This window comes from Pecten maximus, chromosome 10, assembly GCF_902652985.1.
Source record: "Pecten maximus chromosome 10, xPecMax1.1, whole genome shotgun sequence".
In the NCBI taxonomy this organism is placed as follows: domain Eukaryota; kingdom Metazoa; phylum Mollusca; class Bivalvia; order Pectinida; family Pectinidae; genus Pecten; species Pecten maximus.
Genome location: NC_047024.1, coordinates 41036443 through 41061702, shown reverse-complemented (window position 1 = coordinate 41061702; position 25260 = coordinate 41036443). Strand labels below are relative to the sequence as shown.

Below are 25260 nucleotides of genomic sequence, written 5' to 3'. Positions count from 1 at the left end.
GTTGTTGATTTTTTTTTTATATACATGTACTAATATAAGTATTATCGACTTTTTCGATTCAAAATTACACTTAAACAAAACCGTTTTATGTTTGTGTGTTATTGCAAAATAGTTATTTTGACGAACAGAAAATGAAACGATCAACAAATGCATTTGTATAGACTTGGTTATGTATACGGATGCTATTCTGGAATCAGTCCAAGGTCAAACAGTCCAACATTTTATGATTTTTGGTGAACCTTGTGCAAAAGCATCTACATATTCTCTTCTGAAAAAAACCCCCCTTGTAATTATAATAGTATTTTGTTGCTCAATCCCAATCGAAAGTACACATTATGTGTTTGTTAATCCCATCCATCGTCTCTATGAAAGAATGTGTAAATGAGTTTTATGCATGAATTACTATAGACTTCGAATACATAATAACGTACTGAGTTGCCTTATGGCGTGTTTTGATTTACGTTATTACGTTGTTTTTTTTTATTTACGTTATTACGTGTTTTTTTATTGACGTTATTACGTGTTTTTGATTTACGTTATTATGTGTCTTTGATTTACGTTATTACGTGTTTTTATTTACGTTATTACGTGTTTTTGTTCACGTTATTACGTGTTTTGATTTACGTTATTACGTGTTTTGTTTAATTTACCTTATGTATTTTGATTTACGTTATTACGTGTTTTGATTTACGTTATTACGTGTTTTGTTTAATTTACCTTATGTATTTTGATTGACGTTATTACGTGTTTTTGATTTACGTTATTATGTGTTTTTGAATTACGTTATTATGTATTTTGATTTACGTTATTACGTGTTTTGATTTACGTTATTATATGTTTTTGATTTACGTTATTGCGTGTTTTTGATTTACGTTATTACGTGTTTTGATTTACGTTATTATGTATTTTGATTTACGTTATTATGTGTTTTGATTTACGTTATTACGTGTTTTGATTTACGTTATTATATGTTTTGATTTACGTTATTACGTGTTTTTGATTTACGTTATTACGTGTTTTTGATTTACGTTATTACGTGTTTTTGATTTACGTTATTACGTGTTTTTGATTTACGTTATTACGTGTTTTGATTTACGTTATTATATGTTTTGATTTACGTTATTACGTGTTTTTGATTTACGTTATTACGTGTTTTTGATTTACGTTATTATGTGTTTTGATTTACGTTATTATGTGTTTTCATTTACGTTATTACGTGTTTTGATTTACGTTATTACGTGTTTTTGATTTACGTTATTAAGTGTTTTTGATTTACGTTATTACGTGTTTTGATTTATGTTATAATGTGTTTTGATTTACGTTATTATGTGTTTTGATTTACGTTATTACGTGTTTTGATTTACGTTATTACGTGTTTTTGATTTACGTTATTACGTGTTTTTGATTTACGTTATTACGTGTTTTGATTTACGTTATTACGTGTTTTGATTTACGTTATTACGTGTTTTTGATTTACGTTATTACGTGTTTTGATTTACGTTATTACGTGTTTTTGATTTACGTTATTACGTGTTTTGATTTACGTTATTACGTGTTTTTGATTTACGTTATTACGTGTTTTGATTTACGTTATTACGTGTTTTGATTTACGTTATTACGTGTTTTGATTTACGTTATTACGTGTTTTGATTTACGTTATTACGTGTTTTTGATTTACGTTATTACGTGTTTTGATTTACGCTATTACATGTTTGATTTACGTTATTACGTGTTTTGATTTACTTAATTACGTGTTTTGATTTACGTTATTACGTGTTTTGATTTACGTTATTACGTGTTTTGATTTACGTTATTACGTGTTTTGATTTACGTTATTACGTGTTTTGATTTACGTTATTACGTGTTTTGATTTACGTTATTATGTGTTTTGATTTACGTTATTACGTGTTTTTGATTTACGTTATTATATGTTTTGATTTACGTTATTATGTTTTGATTTACGTTATTATGTGTTTTGATTTACGTTATTACGTGTTTTTGATTTACGTTATTACGTGTTTTGATTTACGTTATTATGTGTTTTGATTTACGTTATTACGTGTTTTTGATTTACGTTATTACGTGTTTTGATTTACGTTATTACGTGTTTTTGATTTACGTTATTACGTGTTTTTGATTTACGTTATTACGTGTTTTGATTTACGTTATTATGTGTTTTGATTTACGTTATTACGTGTTTTTGATTTACGTTATTACGTGTTTTGATTTACGTTATTACGTGTTTTTGATTTACGTTATTACGTGTTTTGATTTACGTTATTATGTGTTTTGATTTACGTTATTATGTGTTTTGATTTACGTTATTATGTGTTTTGATTTACGTTATTACGTGTTTTGATTTACGTTATTACGTGTTTTGATTTACGTTATTACGTGTTTTGATTTACGTTATTACGTGTTTTGATTTACGTTATTACGTGTTTTTGATTTACGTTATTACGTGTTTTGATTTACGTTATTACGTGTTTTTGATTTACGTTATAATGTGTTTTGATTTACGTTATTACGTGTTTTGATTTACGTTATTACGTGTTTTTGATTTACGTTATTACGTGTTTTTGATTTACGTTATTACGTGTTTTGATTTACGTTATTATATGTTTTGATTTACGTTATTACGTGTTTTTGATTTACGTTATTACGTGTTTTGATTTACGTTATTATATGTTTTGATTTACGTTATTACGTGTTTTGATTTACGTTATTACGTGTTTTGATTTACGTTATTACGTGTTTTTGATTTACGTTATAATGTGTTTTGATTTACGTTATTACGTGGTTTTGATTTACGTTATTACGTGTTTTTGATTTACGTTATTACGTGTTTTGATTTACGTTATTACGTGTTTTGATTTACGTTATTACGTGTTTTTGATTTACGTTATTATGTGTTTTGATTTACGTTATTACGTGTTTTGATTACGTTATTACGTGTTTTGATTTACGTTACGTGTTTTTGATTTACGTTATTACGTGTTTTGATTTACGTTATTACGTGTTTTTGATTTACGTTATTACGTGTTTTGATTTACGTTATTATGTTTTGATTTACGTTATTATATGTTTTGATTTACGTTATTACGTGTTTTTGATTTACGTTATTACGTGTTTTGATTTACGTTATTACGTGTTTTGATTTACGTTATTACGTGTTTATGATTTACGTTATTACGTGTTTTTGATTTACGTTATTACGTGTTTTTGATTTACGTTATTACGTGTTTTTGATTTACGTTATTACGTGTTTTGATTTACGTTATTACGTGTTTTTGATTTACGTTATTACGTGTTTTTGATTTACGTTATTACGTGTTTTGATTTACGTTATTACGTGTTTTTGATTTACGTTATTACGTGTTTTGATTTACGTTATTATGTGTTTTTGATTTACGTTATTACGTGTTTTTGATTTACGTTATTACGTGTTTTTGATTTACGTTATTATATGTTTTGATTTACGTTATTATATGTTTTGATTTACGTTATTACGTGTTTTTGATTTACGTTATTACGTGTTTTTGATTTACGTTATTACGTGTCTTGATTTACGTTATTACGTGTTTTGATTTACGTTATTATATGTTTTTGATTTACGTTATTACGTGTTTTTGATTTACGTTATTACGTGTTTTGATTTACGTTATTACGTGTTTTGATTTACGTTATTATATGTTTTGATTTACGTTATTACGTGGTTTTGATTTACGTTATTACGTGTTTTTGATTTACGTTATTACGTGTTTTTGATTTACGTTATTATGTGTTTTTGATTTACGTTATTACGTGTTTTGATTTACGTTATAACTTGGTTTTGATTTACGTTATTACGTGTTTTGATTTACGTTATTATATGTTTTGATTTACGTTATTACGTGTTTTTGATTTACGTTATTATGTGTTTTGATTTACGTTATTACGTGTTTTTGATTTACGTTATTACGTGTTTTTGATTTACGTTATTATATGTTTTGATTTACGTTATTATATGTTTTGATTTACGTTATTACGTGTTTTGATTTACGTTATTACGTGTTTTGATTTACGTTATTACGTGTTTTTGATTTACGTTATTACGTGTTTTGATTTACGTTATTACGTGTTTTGATTTACGTTATTACGTGTTTTGATTTACGTTATTACGTGTTTTTGATTTACGTTATTACGTGTTTTGATTTACGTTATTACGTGTTTTTGATTTACGTTATTACGTGTTTTTGATTTACGTTATTACGTGTTTTGATTTACGTTATTACGTGTTTTGATTTACGTTATTACGTGTTTTTGATTTACGTTATTATGTGTTTTTGATTTACGTTATTACGTGTTTTGATTTACGTTATAACTTGGTTTTGATTTACGTTATTACGTGTTTTGATTTACGTTATTATATGTTTTGATTTACGTTATTACGTGTTTTTGATTTACGTTATTATGTGTTTTGATTTACGTTATTACGTGTTTTTGATTTACGTTATTACGTGTTTTTGATTAACGTTATTATATGTTTTGATTTACGTTATTATATGTTTTGATTTACGTTATTACGTGTTTTTGATTTACGTTATTACGTGTTTTGATTTACGTTATTACGTGTTTTTGATTTACGTTATTACGTGTTTTGATTTACGTTATTACGTGTTTTTGATTTACGTTATTACGTGTTTTTGATTTACGTTATTACGTGTTTTTGATTTACGTTATTACGTGTTTTGATTTACGTTATGTGTTTTTGATTTACGTTATTACGTGTTTTTGATTTACGTTATTACGTGTTTTGATTTACGTTATGTGTTTTGATTTACGTTATTACGTGTTTTTGATTTACGTTATGTGTTCTTGATTTACGTTATTACGTGTTTTTGATTTACGTTATTACGTGTTTTTGATTTACGTTATTACGTGTTTTGATTTACGTTATTACGTGTTTTTTTATTGACGTTATTACCTGTTCTTGATTTACGTTGTTACGTGTTTTTGATTTACGTTATTACGTGTTTTTGATTTACGTTATTACGTGTTTTGATTTACGTTATGTGTTTTGATTTACGTTATTACGTGTTTTGATTTACGTTATTACGTGTTTTGATTTACGTTATTACGTGTTTTTGATTTACGTTATTACGTGTTTTGATTTACGTTGTCACGTGTTTTTGATTTACGTTATTACGTGTTTTTGATTTACGTTATTACGTGTTTTTTTATTGACGTTATTACGTGTTTTTGATTTACGTTATTACGTGTTTTTGATTTACGTTATTACGTGTTTTGATTTACGTTATTACGTGTTTTGATTTACGTTATTACGTGTTTTGATTTACGTTATTAACTGTTTTGATTTACGTTATCACGTGTTTTGATTTACGTTATTACGTGTTTTTGATTTACGTTATTATGTGTTTTGATTTACGTTATTACGTGTTTTTGATTTACGTTATTACGTGTTTTGATTTACGTTATTACGTGTTTTGATTTACGTTATTACGTGTTTTGATTTACGTTATTACGTGTTTTTGATTTACGTTATTATGTGTTTTGATTTACGTTATTATGTGTTTTGATTTACGTTATTACGTGTTTTTGATTTACGTTATTATGTGTTTTGATTTACGTTATTATGTGTTTTTGATTTACGTTATTACGTGTTTTGATTTACGTTATTATGTGTTTTGATTTACGTTATTACGTGTTTTTGATTTACGTTATTACGTGTTTTGATTTACGTTATTACGTGTTTTGATTTACGTTATAACGTGTTTTGATTTACGTTATTACGTGTTTTGATTTACTTTATTACGTGTTTTGATTTACTTAATTACGTGTTTTGATTTACTTAATTACATGTTTTGATTTACTTAATTACGTGTTTTGATTTACTTAATTACATGTTTTGATTTACATTATTACGTGTTTTGATTTACTTAATTACGTGTTTTGATTTACATTATTTATATGTTTTAATTTAGTTATTATATGTTTTTGATTTACTATTATGTTTGATACGTTATTAGTGTTTTTGATTACGGGATTACGTGTTTTTTATTTACGTTATTACGTGTTTTTGATTTTAGTATTAGGTTTTTGATTTACGTTATTACGTGTTTTTGATTTTCGTTATTACGTGTTTTGATTTACGTTATTACGTGTTTTGATTTACGTTATTAGTGTTTGATTTACGTTTCTTTCGTTTTTGATTTACGTATTACGTGTTTTGATTTAGTTATTACGTGTTTTTATTTACTTATTAGTTTTTTTTTTGATTTTACTTTTTACGTGTTTTTGATTTACGTTTTAGGTTTTTTTGATTACGTACGTGTTTTTGATTTACGTATTACGTGTTTTTGATTTACGTTTAAAGTGGTTTTGATTTACGTTATTACGTGTTTTTGATTTACGTTATTACGTGTTTTGATTTACGTTATTACGTGTTTTGATTTACGTTATTACGTGTTTTGATTTACGTTATTATGTGTTTTGATTTACGTTATTACGTGTTTTTGATTTACGTTATTATGTGTTTTGATTTACGTTATTACGTGTTTTTGATTTACGTTATTACGTGTTTTTGATTTACGTTATTACGTGTTTTGATTTACGTTATTACGTGTTTTTGATTTACGTTATTACGTGTTTTGATTTACGTTATAATGTGTTTTGATTTACGTTATTACGTGTTTTGATTTACGTTATTACGTGTTTTGATTTACGTTATTATATGTTTTGATTTACGTTATTACGTGTTTTTGATTTACGTTATTACGTGTTTTGATTTACGTTATTACGTGTTTTTGATTTACGTTATTACGTGTTTTGATTTACGTTATTACGTGTTTTGATTTACGTTATTACGTGTTTTGATTTACGTTATTATATGTTTTGATTTACGTTATTACGTGTTTTGATTTACGTTATTACGTGTTTTGATTTACGTTATTACGTGTTTTTGATTACGTTATTATGTGTTTTGATTACGTTATTATGTGTTTTGATTTACTTATTATGTGTTTTGATTTACGTTATTATGTGTTTGATTTACGTTATTATGTGTTTGATTACGTTTATTACGTGTTTTGATTACGTTATTATGTGTTTGTTGATTTACGTTATTATGTGTTTTTGATTTACGTTTATTATGTGTTTTGATTTACGTTATTACGTGTTTTGATTTACGTTATTATGTGTTTTTGATTACGTTATTAGGTGTTTGATTTACGTTATTATGTGTTTTTGATTTACGTTAAAGGTTTTGATTTACTTATTAGTGTTTGATTTACGTTATTATTGTTTTTGATTTACGTTATTACTTGGTTTGATTTACGTTATTACGTGTTTTGATTTACGTTCTTATTATGTTTTTGATTTACGTTATTATGTGTTTGATTTACGTTATAACGTGTTTTTGATTTACGTTATTACGTGTTTTGATTTACGTTATTACGTGTTTTGATTTACGTTATTACGTGTTTTGATTTACGTTATTACGTGTTTTGATTTACGTTATTACGTGTTTTGATTTACGTTATTACGTGTTTTTGATTTACGTTATTATGTGTTTTGATTTACGTTATTACGTGTTTTGATTTACGTTATTATGTGTTTTGATTTACGTTATTACGTGTTTTTGATTTACGTTATTACGTGTTTTTGATTTACGTTATTACGTGTTTTGATTTACGTTATTATGTGTTTTGATTTACGTTATTACGTGTTTTTGATTTACGTTATTATGTGTTTTGATTTACGTTATTACGTGTTTTGATTTACGTTATTATGTGTTTTGATTTACGTTATTACGTGTTTTTGATTTACGTTATTATGTGTTTTTGATTTACGTTATTACGTGTTTTGATTACGTTATTACGTGTTTTGATTTACGTTATTACGTGTTTTGATTTACGTTATTACGTGTTTTGATTTACGTTATTTATTACTGTGTTTTGATTTACGTTATTATGTGTTTTGATTTACGTTATTACGTGTTTTGATTTACGTTATTACGTGTTTTGATTTACGTTATTATGTGTTTTGATTTACGTTATTATGTGTTTTGATTTACGTTATTACGTGTTTTGATTTACATTATTACGTGTTTTGATTTACGTTATTATGTGTTTTGATTTACGTTATTACATGTTTTGATTTACGTTATTACGTGTTTTGATTTACGTTATTACGTGTTTTGATTTACGTTATTATGTGTTTTGATTTACGTTATTATGTGTTTTGATTTACGTTATTACGTGTTTTGATTTACGTTATAACGTGTTTTGATTTACGTTATTCGTGTTTTGATTTACGTTATTATGTGTTTTGATTTACGTTATTACGTGTTTTGATTTACGTTATTACGTGTTTTTGATTTACGTTATTATGTGTTTTTGATTTACGTTATTACGTGTTTTTGATTTACGTTATTACGTGTTTTGATTTACGTTATTACATGTGTTTTGATTTACGTTATTATGTGTTTTGATTTACGTTATTATGTGTTTTGATTTACGTTATTATGTGTTTTGATTTACGTTATTATGTGTTTTTGATTTACGTTATTATGTGTTTTGATTTACGTTATTACGTGTTTTGATTTACGTTATTATGTGTTTTTGATTTACGTTATTACGTGTTTTGATTTACGTTATTACGTGTTTTTGATTTACGTTATTATGTGTTTTGATTTACGTTATTAGGTGTTTTGATTTACGTTATTATGTGTTTTGATTTACGTTATTACGTGTTTTTGATTTACGTTATTATGTGTTTTGATTTACGTTATTATGTGTTTTGATTTACGTTATTACGTGTTTTTGATTTACGTTATTACGTGTTTTGATTTACGTTATTATGTGTTTTTGATTTACGTTATTACGTGTTTTGATTTACGTTATTACGTGTTTTTGATTTACGTTATTACGTGTTTTGATTTACGTTATTACGTGTTTTGATTTACGTTATTATGTGTTTTGATTTACGTTATTACGTGTTTTGATTTACGTTATTACGTGTTTTGATTTACGTTATTACGTGTTTTGATTTACGTTATTACGTGTTTTTGATTTACGTTATTACGTGTTTTGATTTACGTTATTATGTGTTTTGATTTACGTTATTATGTGTTTTGATTTACGTTATTATGTGTTTTGATTTACGTTATTATGTGTTTTGATTTACGTTATTACGTGTTTTGATTTACGTTATTATGTGTTTTGATTTACGTTATTACGTGTTTTGATTTACGTTATTACGTGTTTTGATTTACGTTATTACGTGTTTTGATTTACGTTATTATGTGTTTTGATTTACGTTATTATGTGTTTTGATTTACGTTATTACGTGTTTTGATTTACGTTATTACGTGTTTTGATTTACGTTATTATGTGTTTTGATTTACGTTATTATGTGTTTTTGATTTACGTTATAACGTGTTTTGATTTACGTTATTAGGTGTTTTGATTTACGTTATTATGTGTTTTGATTTACGTTATTACGTGTTTTGATTTACGTTATTACGTGTTTTTGATTTACGTATTATGTGTTTTTGATTTTACGTTATTAATGTGTTTTGATTTACGTTATTACGTGTTTTTGATTTACGTTATACGTGTTTTGATTTACGTTATTACGTGTTTTGATTTACGTTATTACGTGTTTTGATTTACGTTATTACGTGTTTTGATTTACGTTATTACGTGTTTTGATTTACGTTATTACATGTTTTTGATTTACGTTATTATGTGTTTTGATTTACGTTATTATGTGTTTTGATTTAAGTTATTATGTGTTTTGATTTACGTTATTATGTGTTTTGATTTACGTTCTAATGTGTTTTGATTTACGTTATTATGTGTTTTTGATTTACGTTATTACGTGTTTTGATTTACGTTATTATGTGTTTTGATTTACGTTATTATGTGTTTTGATTTACGTTATTACGTGTTTTTGATTTACGTTATTATGTGTTTTGATTTACGTTATTACGTGTTTTGATTTACGTTATTACGTGTTTTGATTTACGTTATTATGTGTTTTGATTTACGTTATTATGTGTTTTGATTTACGTTATTATGTGTTTTGATTTACGTTATTACGTGTTTTGATTTACGTTATTATGTGTTTTGATTTACGTTATTACGTGTTTTTGATTTACGTTATTATGTGTTTTGATTTACGTTATTACGTGTTTTGATTTACGTTATTACGTGTTTTGATTTACGTTATTAGTGTTTTGATTTACGTTATTACTGTGTTTTGATTTACGTTATTACGTGTTTTGATTTACGTTATTACTGTGTTTTGATTTACGTTATTACGTGTTTTGATTTACGTTATTATGTGTTTGATTTACGTTATACGTTTTTTTGGATTTACGTTATTAGGGGTTTTGTTTCGTTTTTACGTTTTTTGATTTACGTTTTCGGTTTTTGATTTACGTTATTATTTTTGATTTTCGTTATTACGTGTTTTGATTTACTTATACGTGTTTTGATTTACGTGTATTTTTTTTTTTGATTTACTTTTATGTTATACTGTTTTGATTTACGTATTAGTGTTTTGATTACCTTATTACTGTTTTTGATTTACGTTATTATTTTTTTGATTTACGTTATTACGGGTTTTGGGTTTACTTATTACTGTTTTTGATTTACGGTTAAGTGTGTTGATTTACGTATTCGTGTTTTGATTACGTATTACGTGTTTTGATTTACGTTATTTGTTTATTACGTTATTTTGTTTTGATTTACGTTATTATTTTTGATTTACGTTATTACGTGTTTTAATTTACGTTTTACAGTGTTTTGATTTACGTTATTATGTTTTTGAAATTTTGTTACTACGTGTTTTGATTACATTATTCGGGTTTTGATTACGTTATTAGTGTTTTGATTCGTTTACGGTTGATTACGTTTTCTTTTTAAATTTTCGTTATTAATGTTTTGTTTACGTTTTTGATATGTTTTGTTTTTGTTTATTACGTGTTTTTGATTTTGTTTTTAGTGTTTTGATTCTTATTACGTGTTTTTGATTTACGTTATTTCGTGGTTTTGATTTACGTTATTATGGTTTTTGATTTACGGTTTTATTATATAGGTTTTTTTATTTACGTTAAAACGGGTTTTTTATTTACGTTTTTAGTGTTTTGATTTACGTTATATTGTTTTGATTTACGTTTTACGTTTTGATTTACGTATTACGTTGGTTTTGATTTACGTTTTTACGTGTTTTTTTTTACGTATTATTTTGATTTACGTTATTATTGTTTGATTACGTTATTACGTGTTTTTGATTTACGGGTTTTTACTGTTTTTGATTTACGTTTTACGTGTTTTGATTTACGTTTTTTACTGTTTTTTATTTACGTTATTACGTGTTTTGATTTACGTTATTACGTGTTTTGATTTACGTTATTACGTGTTTTTGATTTACGTTATTATGTGTTTTGATTTACGTTATTACGTGTTTTTGATTTACGTTATTACGTGTTTTTGATTTACGTTATTATGTGTTTTGATTTACGTTATTACGTGTTTTGATTTACGTTATTATGTGTTTTTGATTTACGTTATTACGTGTTTTTGATTTACGTTATTATGTGTTTTGATTTACGTTATTACATGTTTTTGATTTACGTTATTACGTGTTTTGATTTACGTTATTATGTGTTTTGATTTACGTTATTATGTGTTTTGATTTACGTTATTACTGTGTTTTTGATTTACGTTATTATGTGTTTTTGATTTACGTTATTACTGTGTTTTGATTTACGTTATTACTTGTTTTGATTTACGTTATTATGATGTTTTGATTTACGTTATTACTATGTTTTTGATTTACGTTATTACTGTGTTTTTGATTTACGTTATTATAGTGCGTGTTTTGATTTACGGTTATTAGTGTTTTGATTTACGTTATTACGTGTTTTGATTTACGTTATTACGTGTTTTGATTTACGTTATTACGTGTTTTGATTTACGTTATTACGTGTTTTGATTTACGTTATTACATGTTTTTGATTTACGTTATTATGTGTTTTGATTTACGTTATTACGTGTTTTGATTTACGTTATTACGTGTTTTGATTTACGTTATTACGTGTTTTTGATTGACGTTATTACGTGTTTTGATTTACGTTATATGTGTTTTTGATTTACGTTATTACGTGATTTTGATTTACGTTATTACTGTGTTTTGATTTACGTTATTACGTGTTTTGATTTACGTTATTACTGTTTGTGATTACGTTATTAGGGTTTTGATTTACGTTATTACGTGTTTTGATTTACGTTATTATGTGTTTTGATTTACGTTATTACGCGTGTTTTTGATTTACGTTATTACTGTGTTTTTGATTTACGTTATACTGTGTTTTGATTTACGTTATTATGTGTTTTGATTTACGTTATTATGTGTTTTTGATTTACGTTATAATGTGTTTTTGATTTACGTTATCACGTGTTTTGATTTACGTTATTACGTGTTTTGATTTACGTTATTACTGGTTTTTGATTTACGTTATTACGTGTTTTGATTTACGTTATTACGTGTTTTGATTTACGTTATTAAGTGTTTTGATTTACGTTATTACGTGTTTTGATTTACGTTATATCGTGTTTTTGATTTACGTTATACTGTGTTTTTGATTTACGTTATACGTGTTTTTGATTTACGTTATTACGTTGTGTTTTGATTTACGTTATTACTGTGTTTTGATTTACGTTATTACGTGTTTTGATTTACGTTATTATGTGTTTTTGATTTACGTTATTATAGTGTTTGATTTACGTTATTAGTGTTTTTGATTTACGTTATTACGTGTTTTTGATTTACGTTATTATGTGTTTTTTATTACGTTATTAGTGTTTTTATTTACGTTATTACGTTTTTATTTACGTTATGATTTTTGATTTACGTTAACTGTTTTTGATTTACGTATTTGTGTTTTGATTTACGTTTATTTTTGATTTACGTTATTACGTGTTTTGATTACGTTATTGTGTTTTGATTTTACGTTTTACGTTTTTGATTTACGTTATTAATTGTTTTTTTGATTTACGTTATTACGTGTTTTTTTACGTTTTAAATGTTTTGATTTTATACGTGTTTTGATTTACGTTATTACGTGTTTTGATTTTACGTTAGTGTTTTTGATTTAACGTTATTTCGGTGTTTTTGATTTACGTTATTTGTGTTTTGATTTACGGTTATTACGTGTTTTGATTTACGTTATTACGTGTTTTTATTTACGTTTTAGTGTTTTGATTACGTTATTACGTGTTTTTATTACGTTATTAGTGTTTTGATTACGTTATTATATGTTTTTTTGATTTACTTTTACGTGTTTTGATTACGTTATTACGTGTTTTGATTTACGTTATTATGTTTTGATTTACGTTATTACGTGTTTTTGATTTACGTTATTATGTGTTTTGATTTACGTTATTACATGTTTTTGATTTACGTTATTACGTGTTTTTGATTTACGTTATTACGTGTTTTGATTTACGTTATTATGTGTTTTTGATTTACGTTATTACGTGTTTTGATTTACGTTATTATGTGTTTTGATTTACGTTATTACGTGTTTTGATTTACGTTATTATGTGTTTTGATTTACGTTATTACGTGTTTTTGATTTACGTTATTACGTGTTTTGATTTACGTTATTACGTGTTTTTGATTTACGTTATTACGTGTTTTTGATTTACGTTATTACGTGTTTTGATTTACGTTATTACGTGTTTTGATTTACGTTATAAGTGTTTTTGATTTACGTTATTACGTGTTTTGATTTACGTTATTACGTGTTTTGATTTACGTTATTACGTGTTTTTGATTTACGTTATTACGTGTTTTGATTTACGTTATTACGTGTTTTTGATTTACGTTATTATGTGTTTTTGATTTACGTTATAACGTGTTTTTGATTTACGTTATTATGTGTTTTGATTTACGTTATTACGTGTTTTGATTTACGTTATTACGTGTTTTTGATTTACGTTATTACGTGTTTTTGATTTACGTTATTACGTGTTTTTGATTTACGTTATTATGTTTTTTTGATTTACGTTATTACGTGTTTTTGATTTACGTTTATTACTGTGTTTTGATTTACGTTATTACGTGTTTTTTGATTTACGTATTATGTGTTTTTGATTTACGTTATTACGTGTTTTGATTTACGTTATTATGTGTTTTGATTTACGTTATTACGTGTTTTTGATTTACGTTATTACGTGTTTTGATTTACGTTATATGTGTTTTGATTTACGTTATTATCGTGTTTTTGATTTACGTTATTACGTGTTTTGATTTACGTTATTACGTGTTTTTGATTTACGTTATATGTGTTTTGATTTTCGTTTTTGTTTTGATTTACGTTATTACTGTTTTTTGATTTACGTTATTACGTGTTTTGATTTCGTTATATTTTTTGATTTACGTTATTACGTGTTTTTTATTTACGTTACGTTGTTTTTGATTTACGTTATTACGTGTTTTTGATTTACGTTATTACGTGTTTTTGATTTACGGTATTACGGTTTGATTTACGTTTTATGTTTTGATTTACGTTTTACGTGTTTGATTACTTTAGTGTTTTTGATTTACGTTATTTCGTGTTTTTGATTTACGTTTTACGTGTTTTGATTTGTTATACGGTTTTTGATTACGTTTTTACGTGTTTTGATTTAAAGTTATTAAGTGTTTTTTTAGTTATTATTACGTGTTTTGTTTACGTTATTACGTGTTTGATTTACGTTTACGGTTTTGATTTACGTTTCGTTTTTGATTACGTATTAGTGTTTTGATTTTCGTTATTATGTTTGATTACGTTTTTGTTTATTTACGTTATTATGTGTTTTGATTTACGTTATTATGTGTTTTGATTTACGTTATTATGTGTTTTGATTTACGTTATTACGTGTTTTGATTTACGTTATTACGTGTTTTGATTTACGTTATTACGTGTTTTGATTTACGTTATTATGTGTTTTGATTTACGTTATTACGTGTTTTGATTTACGTTATTATGTGTTTTGATTTACGTTATTACGTGTTTTTGATTTACGTTATTAGTGTTTTGATTTACGTTATTATGTGTTTTGATTTACGTTATTATGTGTTTTGATTTACGTTATTACGTGTTTTGATTTACGTTATTAGGTGTTTTGATTTACGTTATTATGTGTTTTGATTTACGTTATTACGTGTTTTGATTTACGTTATTACGTGTTTTTGATTTACGTTATTACGTGTTTTGATTTACGTTATTATGTGTTTTGATTTACGTTATACGTGTTTTTGATTTACGTTATTATGTGTTTTTGATTTACGTTATTATGTGTTTTGATTTACGTTATTACGTGTTTTGATTTACGTTATTACGTGTTTTGATTTACGTTATTATGTGTTTTGATTTACGTTATTACGTGTTTTGATTTACGTTATAACGTGTTTTGATTTACGTTATTCGTGTTTTGATTTACGTTATTATGTGTTTTGATTTACGTTATTACGTGTTTTGATTTACGTTATTACGTGTTTTTGATTTACGTTATTACGTGTTTGATTTACGTTATTATGTGTTTTTGATTTACGTTATTACGTGTTTTGATTTACGTTATTACGTGTTTTGATTTACGTTATTACGTGTTTTGATTTACGTTATTACGTGTTTTGATTTACGTTATTACGTGTTTTGATTTACGTTATTATGTGTTTTGATTTACGTTATTACGTGTTTTGATTTACGTTATTATGTGTTTTGATTTACGTTATTATGTGTTTTGATTTACGTTATTATGTGTTTTGATTTACGTTATTATGTGTTTTGATTTACGTTATTATGTGTTTTGATTTACGTTATTACGTGTTTTTGATTTACGTTATTACGTGTTTTGATTTACGTTATTATGTGTTTTTGATTTACGTTATTACTGTTTTGATTACGTTATTATGTGTTTTGATTTACGTTATTACGTGTTTTGATTTACGTTATTATGTGTTTTGATTTACGTTATTACGTGTTTTGATTTACGTTATTACGTGTTTTGATTTACGTTATTACGTGTTTTGATTTACGTTATTACGTGTTTTGATTTACGTTATTACGTGTTTTGATTTACGTTATTACGTGTTTTGATTTACGTTATTACGTGTTTTGATTTACGTTATTACGTGTTTTGATTTACGTTATTACGTGTTTTGATTTACGTTATTACGTGTTTTGATTTACGTTATTATGTGTTTTGATTTACGTTATTATGTGTTTTGATTTACGTTATTATGTGTTTTGATTTACGTTATTATGTGTTTTGATTTACGTTATTATGTGTTTTGATTTACGTTATTACGTGTTTTGATTTACGTTATTATGTGTTTTGATTTACGTTATTATGTGTTTTGATTTACGTTATTACGTGTTTTTGATTTACGTTATTATGTGTTTTGATTTACGTTATAACGTGTTTTTGATTTACGTTATTAGGTGTTTTGATTTACGTTATTATGTGTTTTGATTTACGTTATTATGTGTTTTTGATTTACGTTATTATGTGTTTTGATTTACGTTATTACGTGTTTTGATTTACGTTATTATGTGTTTTGATTTACGTTATTACGTGTTTTTGATTTACGTTATTATGTGTTTTTGATTTACGTTATTATGTGTTTTTGATTTACGTTATTATGTGTTTTGATTTACGTTATTATGTGTTTTTGATTTACGTTATTATGTGTTTTGATTTACGTTATTATGTGTTTTGATTTACGTTATTATGTGTTTTGATTTACGTTATTACGTGTTTTTGATTTACGTTATTATGTGTTTTTTGATTTACGTTATTATGTGTTTTGATTACGTTATTATGTGTTTTGATTTACGTTATTATGTGTTTTTGATTTACGTTATTATGTGTTTTGATTTACGTTATTACGTGTTTTGATTTACGTTATTATGTGTTTTGATTTACGTTATTATGTGTTTTGATTTACGTTATTACGTGTTTTGATTTACGTTATTATGTGTTTTGATTTACGTTATATGTGTTTTGATTTACGTTATTACGTGTTTGATTTACGTTATTACGTGTTTTTGATTTACGTTATTATGTGTTTTTGATTTACGTTATAACGTGTTTTTGATTTACGTTATTATGTGTTTTGATTTACGTTATTACATGTTTTTGATTTACGTTATTATGTGTTTTGATTTACGTTATTATGTGTTTTGATTTACGTTATTATGTAAATTGTATAGATGTTGTTTCATTTAAAAAAAGTGTTTTGTTTAAAAGGTTATTACGCCGTTTTGATTTTACGTTATTTGTTTTGTAGTTCGTTTTATTTAAAATTAGTTGAGAAAGAGGAAACGATAGTGTTTTTGATTTACGTTATTTAATAAGTTTGTTTACTGTATTTGACAAGTGTTTTAATTAAAAGTTATTATGTTTTTGATTTAAGTGATACGTGTTGATTTACTTATTTCGTGTTTGATTACGTTTAAGGTTTTTGATTCGTATCGTGTTTTTGATTACGCATTAGGTTTTTGATTAGTTTGTTGGATTGTATTACGTGAATTTTTGGTGTACGCCCTTGTTCGATTATGCGTTTTTTGTTCTGTTTTATCTTTTTAAAATTTAATTTTTTTTGTTTCTTTTGAAAAATTAATTATTGTGTTGATTATGATGTGTTTAAAAATTTTCGACTTTTTAGCTTTTTTTGGTTGGGTTTGGTTTTTGGTTTGATTAAAAAAGGAGAGGAAGAGCGTTTGTTACTTATAAGGTTCTATTTGTTTTTTCGTAAGGTTTAACCGTTTAATTTTTGTTACTGTAAAACCGTTTTGTTTTCGTTATTTAAGTTTTTTAAATATATTTGATTCATAGGTTATTTTTTTGGTTGATATTCGACGTTGGGTTTTAAAATTTGATTGTAATCGGTTGCATCGATTCTTAAAAAGGCAAATTCGTTTTATAGCTTGGGATTACTATTATTTAAATTAAAATTATATTTTTAATGGTCGTTTAATGGAAAAATAAATGACTAATTTGTTTCGGGAAGCTTTAATTTTCGTTTTGATTTTAACTTTATTACTATTTTAGTTATTTTGTGTTTTGGAAACTTTATTTTTTGGATTACCAGTGTTTACGAATTGAAATGTTGTCAGTGGGTTATTAGATTGGTTTCCCCCCCATTTTTAAGAGCTTAAGGTTTGTTAATAATAATAAATTTCCGTAACAGTTTTATTTTTATGATTTTGTTTGCAAAGCGTTTATTGGGTAAAAATTACCGTTTAATTTATTACATTATGGGTTTTTGAAAAATTTGTTAAAAAACCCGGAGAGTATTTTTATAAAAAATTGTTTGTTAAATGTTTTGACTTTTTTGCAAAAGGATGTATGCTTATTTGGTTTTTTTTTTTTTTTTTTTTTTTTTTTTTTTTTTTTTTTTTTTTTTTTTTTTTTTTTTAGAAATTCGTGTTTGAAGTAAACGGATAAATATTTTTGGGTTAATTTAAAAAAACGGTTTTATTGAGGTTAAACGAATTACTTTTGATTAGTTTATAAATTCGGACTAACTAAAATGTAACATCAAGTCCCTGTGCACTTACTATGCCGGAGTTATCTTTCCTCTTGGAACTCTTTAGTGTTTATTGGTAATAAAGAAGCGGGCCTGGAGATTGTCGAGCCGTAATGTAAGGTTTTAATGTGTAATTGTCTAATTGATGATGATATTGGTGTGTGAAAACTTATTAATGATAATGTGTTCTAAACCCCCGAATCCAGTACAGCGTTGAGATAACCGTCGTATCGTGAACTTCGAAAATGTCCCTGGTCATTTCGTCCACTGATCATGACAGTACTAAGACTTGTCGTATCTCCATCACACACCGGAGCCCCATTCGATTTGCTCTCTTCTCAGGAGAGAAGCTTTCTAAGAAGATCGCATCCGTTATATGTAAATCGAGTAAACCGGTAGAATATAACCCAAAATAAACAAGTTTTTAAGTTTTTCTCAAACACTATGTGATAGGTGGCAGAAACAACAAAAGCTTTGCTTCTCTCTATCTGTTTATTTATTGGACTGGAGCGTGACGATCGCCACATGTATATTAGGAGATAGAAAAAAAAAACCTGGAAGACAAAAGCCACTATTTAGAATGTTACCAAGTTACATGTAACTGACAGTCTGTAAACTAGCATGACAAATAGTCGCATAAAATGACACAAACACATGTATGTATGTTTCATATATCCAAACAAATTGTTGATTATTGTTGATTATTAATAGTTTATTGTAGTCAATGTATAATGCCAAAACTCTGTCCATCGTGTTTTGATCGCGATTATTGGGTATTTTTGACAAAAATCATAGCAAATTGCCAAATTCGTCGTTTGACAGTAGGGCAGCCGGATAATATTGAGCATCAATCAAACACGGCAAGTTTATGAGATCAACGAATTACTGATATGTATAAAGGAGATAGCGTAGAATTCCGTGGGTATCATCATATTTCCGAAAGTATGTTAAAATGCTATGTATCACTATAAAACATACCCCAGCCATGTCCTTACGCCCTTCGGGTAGATACTCCCCGTCGGATTTGTATATACCCCCCGTTGGATTCGTAACTTCCGGTATCACCCGGTGATAGTGGTACCCATATACAAAGTACAACCGCGTGCTTCCGTTCTATTAATGGCGCGTGACGAGGGTATACTATTATGTCGTTAAAATTGACAAATACCTCGATGGTGAGAAAAGACAACTTACTAGTACATGTGGACATAATTATGATGTTTTTAATTTAAATGTTACATTATAGACGAGTAAATTATTGTATAACAATCGCATGCTTAATTTGTAAAAAAAAATATATACATTGTATATCGTACCTTGGCCTTATAAATACAATAATTTTACTCGTCTATAGGCCTAATGTATTCTAACACGATTCGTTTGCAACGCGTGTTTTGATTGGTTACGGACCATGTTCTAATCTGCGATAGAGCCATGATCTATCTTGTAAAGCCACGCCCCGTTTCTAATCAAAACAATATGGCGTCAAGTTCGACTCGTAGCGAAATTCAACACTCTGCACCATTTATGATTGATGACCCATGAGATTGGAATCGAAAGTGAAGAAATCGAAAAGAATGAATTAACTGAATAAATTTAACAAAAATCGTTAACATCATTCTTACCGTCATTTATTGATTGAAATGTTCATTTCGTCCGTGTGTAGCTATAGGCATCTAACCAAGTAAAATCCGAAATGAAATGGAACAAGTGCATACAACTTCACATAACGGGTGAGCCTGTAGAAACACATCAACACTGACTTTGTCAAAACGCACATGTTGTTATGCATACTGCGGAGTAAATCCAAATATGTCGTTTAATCTTCGGTAACAGGATTTTTACAACAATCCAAATACACCGCTTCGTCAACATACAGATCAAACTCTCGCCAGTATAGGCGTGGCCAATTGACCGACTTTGAAAGCTTCTTTCTGATTGGTCAATCCGCCACAGTACGACACGTCACTAGCAGAGGTCAAATTTCATGTTCTAATCGCCAGTATAGCCACTCAAAACAATGTACTATCCCCTAAACATTTAAATTAAAAACATCATAATCATGTCCACAAGTACCTTAGCCCGAGTTTCCTCTGGTCCTGACAGCCCCCCCCCCCCCCCCCCCCCTTCCCCTTTTTGGGATGAGGAAATTTTTTTTATAGCCTGAAAAAAAGAACGCCTATGCCAACACACCCCCCCCCCCCCCCCCCCCACCTGCTTATCGAAAATCTTATCCCCGAAAAATTTCAAAATGTGCTATAATCATTTCATTTTCCGAAATTTTGGCCACCAGACCCCTCGCCAAAAAAAATTTGGCGCTCGCAGAACCTCTAAATTACTGAACCCCCCCCCCCCCCCCCCCCGACCTTTTCAAATTCCTGGATCCGCGCCTGTCTGGTACCATCAATTTAGTACAAATTAATATATATATATTGCATGTATTCAGATTTATACTGTAGGATTATTGCCAAACATTTAAAGATGTTAAAATGTGTTTTGGTCACCCCCATTATTAAAATTGAATTTAAAAGTTTCTCCATGTACTGAAACATCATTAAGCTAGTTATGTCATTACCCCAGTCTAGTATGGCTGTAAAAATGACCTTTTAGATGTTTTAGCTCCTCTGCAAGAAGGTGAAGTGAGCTTGTACCATGGCAAGGCCCGATACGTCAGGCTAGTGCATTTTTTCACCTCTGAAGGTGGTTGTGACCTGAGATTTTAGAGATGTGGTACTCTTCATTTTGCACAGCAATATATATTTCTCCCATTTATGCACTCTCCTTATGTGAATTTACCAATTTCAACACAATTTAGTTATCTTCCAAAACGTTTAATTACGAGCGACAGAAATTGCCAATAAGCTAACTAATATTAATATATATAAGGTATATCAGGGTTGTACTGAGGTTAAACATACTTATTTTTCTCTTTTTCAGATACCACTATGATGCTTTTCCTTGGATGATGAACTGTCCTTTTCACTCGGCCCTAATGTGAAGAAGGAGAAATGGATCTGAGGAAACAATGTTATCCTAGTGTTTTTCGTTTTTGATACATTTGCTCCCTCGGTAGGAGTTACATATCAAACCGTGGAACCAAGTATGTATAGACCTTGATCTGAAAAGGACCTCCTCATGATTTATGGATTAAATACAAATATTGTATAGAAGTTACTGTTATCACGTCTGTGACATCTGTGCTAAATATTGACAGGGGAAAATGCACAAGGAGTGAAGGGAATTCTAACATGTTTAAGAATTTAAGTTTTCCAGGAAGAAGCTTTGTCATATGAATAGTTGTGATGTATTTGGTGAGACTGTTAATGAAGTCCATAATTGGAATGAACATGTCAAGATACACACAGGCAAGACATCACAGAGGAATGTTTTGCATCACATCCACTGAAATGAAGAGAATTCAAGGATTTCAGTGAGGCATGTAAATTCGTTTGAAAGATAAATCCTGCAAGTCGATGTCTGTGGTAAAGAAGTTAATATGTACTATGATGTACACAGGAGAGACGAAGATGTATACAGGAGAAACGACGACGCATACAGGAGAGATGATGTATACAGGAGAGACAACGACGCATACAGGAGAGATGACGTATACAGGAGAGACAACAACACATACAGGAGAGATGACGTATACAGGAGAGACAATGACACATACAGGAGAGACAATGATGCATGCAGGAGAGACGACGACGCATACAGGAGAGATGCCACATAGTGATACAGGAGAGATGCCACATAGTGATAAGAGAGAGATGTCACATAGTGATATGGGAGAGATGCCACATAGTGATATGAGAGATATGCCACATAGTGATACAGGAGAGATGCCACATAGTGATACAGGAGAGATGCCACATAGTGATACAGGAGAGATGCCACATAGTGATACAGGAGAGATGCCACATAGTGATAAGGGAGAGATGCCACATAGTGATACACGAGATATGTCACATAGTGATATGGGAGAGATGCCACATAGTGATACAGGAGAGATGCCACATAATGTTAAGCGAGAGATGCCACTTAGTGTTACAGGAGAGATGCCACTTAGTGATACAGGAGAGATGCCACATAGTGATACAGGACAGATGCCACATAGTGATAAGGGATTAAACCAGACAGGGAATTGTAAAACTAATACAGGAAAAAAAACCTTCACATGTGACGAATGTGGTAAAAACTTTACTACATCAAATTCGCTGCAGACACACAAAAAGATCCATCTGAAAGAAAGACCATATCACTGTGATGTCTGCGGTAGGGGATTCAATAGGCCGGGCAATCTTAAGACACATTATATGTTACACACGGGAGAAAGGCCTTACAAATGTGATGTCTGCGCAAAGGTATTTACAACAGGGAGCAGTTTGAGGAGACACATCATTTCACATTTAGAGGTGAGGCAGTATATATGTGAAGATTGTGGGAAAGGGTTTCATTACGCTTATGACCTACAAAGACACTCCTATATCCACACAGGCGAGAACCCTCACAGAGGTGATCAGTATGTACACAGCTGTGAGGTCTGCGGTAAAAGTTTTAGAAAAAAATGTTTCCTGACCACACATCAGAGGATACATACAGGAGAGAAGCCGTACAAGTGTGATATCTGTGATAAAGGTTTTACTATGGCACATCATCTAAAACGACATTACCAGATACATACAGGGGAGAAGCCATACAAGTGCGATATCTGTGGTAAGGAATTTAGCTTGTCGCATAATCTACAAGGACATCATCGTACACATACAGGAGAGAAGCCGTACAAGTGTGATATTTGTGATAGGGGATTTAGCGTGGCACAAACACTAAAAGAACATTACCGGATACATACGGGGGAAAAGCCTTATAAGTGTGATATCTGTGGTAGGAGGTTTAGTAAAGTACAACATCTAAAAGGACACCACCGCACACATACAGGAGAGAAGCCGTACAAGTGTGATGTTTGTGGTAAGCAATTTAGCATGGCGCAAACACTAAAAGAACATTATCGGATACATACAGGAGAGAAGCCGTACGAATGTAATGAGTGTGAAAAGGGGTTTTGTAACAAAAAGGATTTACAGCGACATATTATGAAACACACAGGAGAGAAACCTCACAAGTGTGAAGCCTGTGGCAAAGGCTTCACTGCGAAGACTAGCTTACGTTCACACCAATCAAAACACGTCGGGATCGATGAAACAGGAATTTTACCCCCCTCTCTTCAACATGTGAACAAAATGCTAGAAGATGAATGAAAGGATGTGATTTTACTGTGACACCTTAGCAGAACAATTAATAGGGGTGTGATTTTACTGTGACACCTTATCAAAACAACATTTACCTGGACATCTAAACAAAGCAATAAATAAGAGTGCTATTTTACTTTGACAACTTCACATAACAATAGGGGTTAGATTTTACCCTGACACCTAAACAAAGCAATAGCTTAACCTAACCCTGACACCTTAACAAAATGGAGTGATTTTACCCAGACACAATTAACAAAACAATAATATGGGTGTGATTTTAACACGACACCTAAACAAAACAATAGGATGTGATTTTACCCAGACACCTTAACAAAACAACGGGGTGATTTTACCCAGACACCTTAACAAAACAATAGGATGTGATTTTACCTGATCACCTTAACAAAACAATAGGATGTGATTTTACCTGATCACCTTAACAAAACAATAGGATGTGATTTTACCTGATCACCTTAACAAAACAATAGGATGTGATTTTACCTTGACACCTAAACAAAACAATAGGGTGTGATTTTACCTGATCACCTAAAGAAAACAATAGGATGTGATTTTACCTGATCACCTAAACAAAACAATAGGGTGTGATTTTACCTGGACACCTAAACAAAAGAATAGGATGTGATTTTACCTGGACACCTAAACAAAACAATAGGATGTGATTTTACCTCATCACCTTAACAAAACAACGGGGGGATTTTACCTGGTCACCTTAACAAAACAATAGGATGTGATTTTACCTGATCACCTAAACAAAACAATAGGATGTGATTTTATCTGATCACCTTAACAAAACAATAGGCTGGATTTTACCTGGTCACCTTAACAAAACAATAGGATGTGATTTTACCTGATCACCTTAACAAAACAATAGGCTGGATTTTACCTGGTCACCTTAACAAAACAATAGGATGTGATTTTACCTGGACACCTTAACAAAGCAATAGGATGTGATATTACCTGGACACCTTTACAAAACAATAGGATGTAATTTTAACTGGTCACCTTAACAAAACAATAGGGTGTGATTTTACCTGGACGCCTAAACAAAACAATATGATGTGATTTTACCTGATCACCTAAACAAAACAATAGGATGTGATTTTACCTGATCACCTTAACAAAACAATAGGCTGTGATTTTACCTGGTCACCTTAACAAAACAATAGGATGTGATTTTACCTGATCACCTTAACAAAACAATAGGATGTGATTTTACCTGATCACCTTAACAAAACAATAGGCTGTGATTTTACCTGGTCACCTTAACAAAACAATAGGATGTGATTTTACCTGATCACCTTAACAAAACAATAGGATGTGATTTTACCTGGACACCTTAACAAAACAATAGGATGTGATTTTACCTGATCACCTTAACAAAACAATAGGATGTGATTTT

At 28.6% G+C, this 25260-nt stretch overlaps 1 protein-coding gene across 1 annotated transcript; it reads left to right on the top strand.

The window, feature by feature from the left end:
- Window positions 1-18656: 18656 nt before the first annotated feature.
- LOC117336085 (zinc finger protein 2 homolog) lies at window positions 18657-24573 on the top strand. The gene is made up of 2 exons (XM_033896458.1): window positions 18657-18703; window positions 21526-24573. The coding sequence occupies exon 2, from the start codon at window positions 22062-22064 to the stop codon at window positions 23844-23846; it is 1785 nt and encodes a 594-aa protein (XP_033752349.1). The 5' UTR covers window positions 18657-18703; window positions 21526-22061; the 3' UTR covers window positions 23847-24573.
- The last annotated feature ends 687 nt before the right edge of the window (window positions 24574-25260 follow it).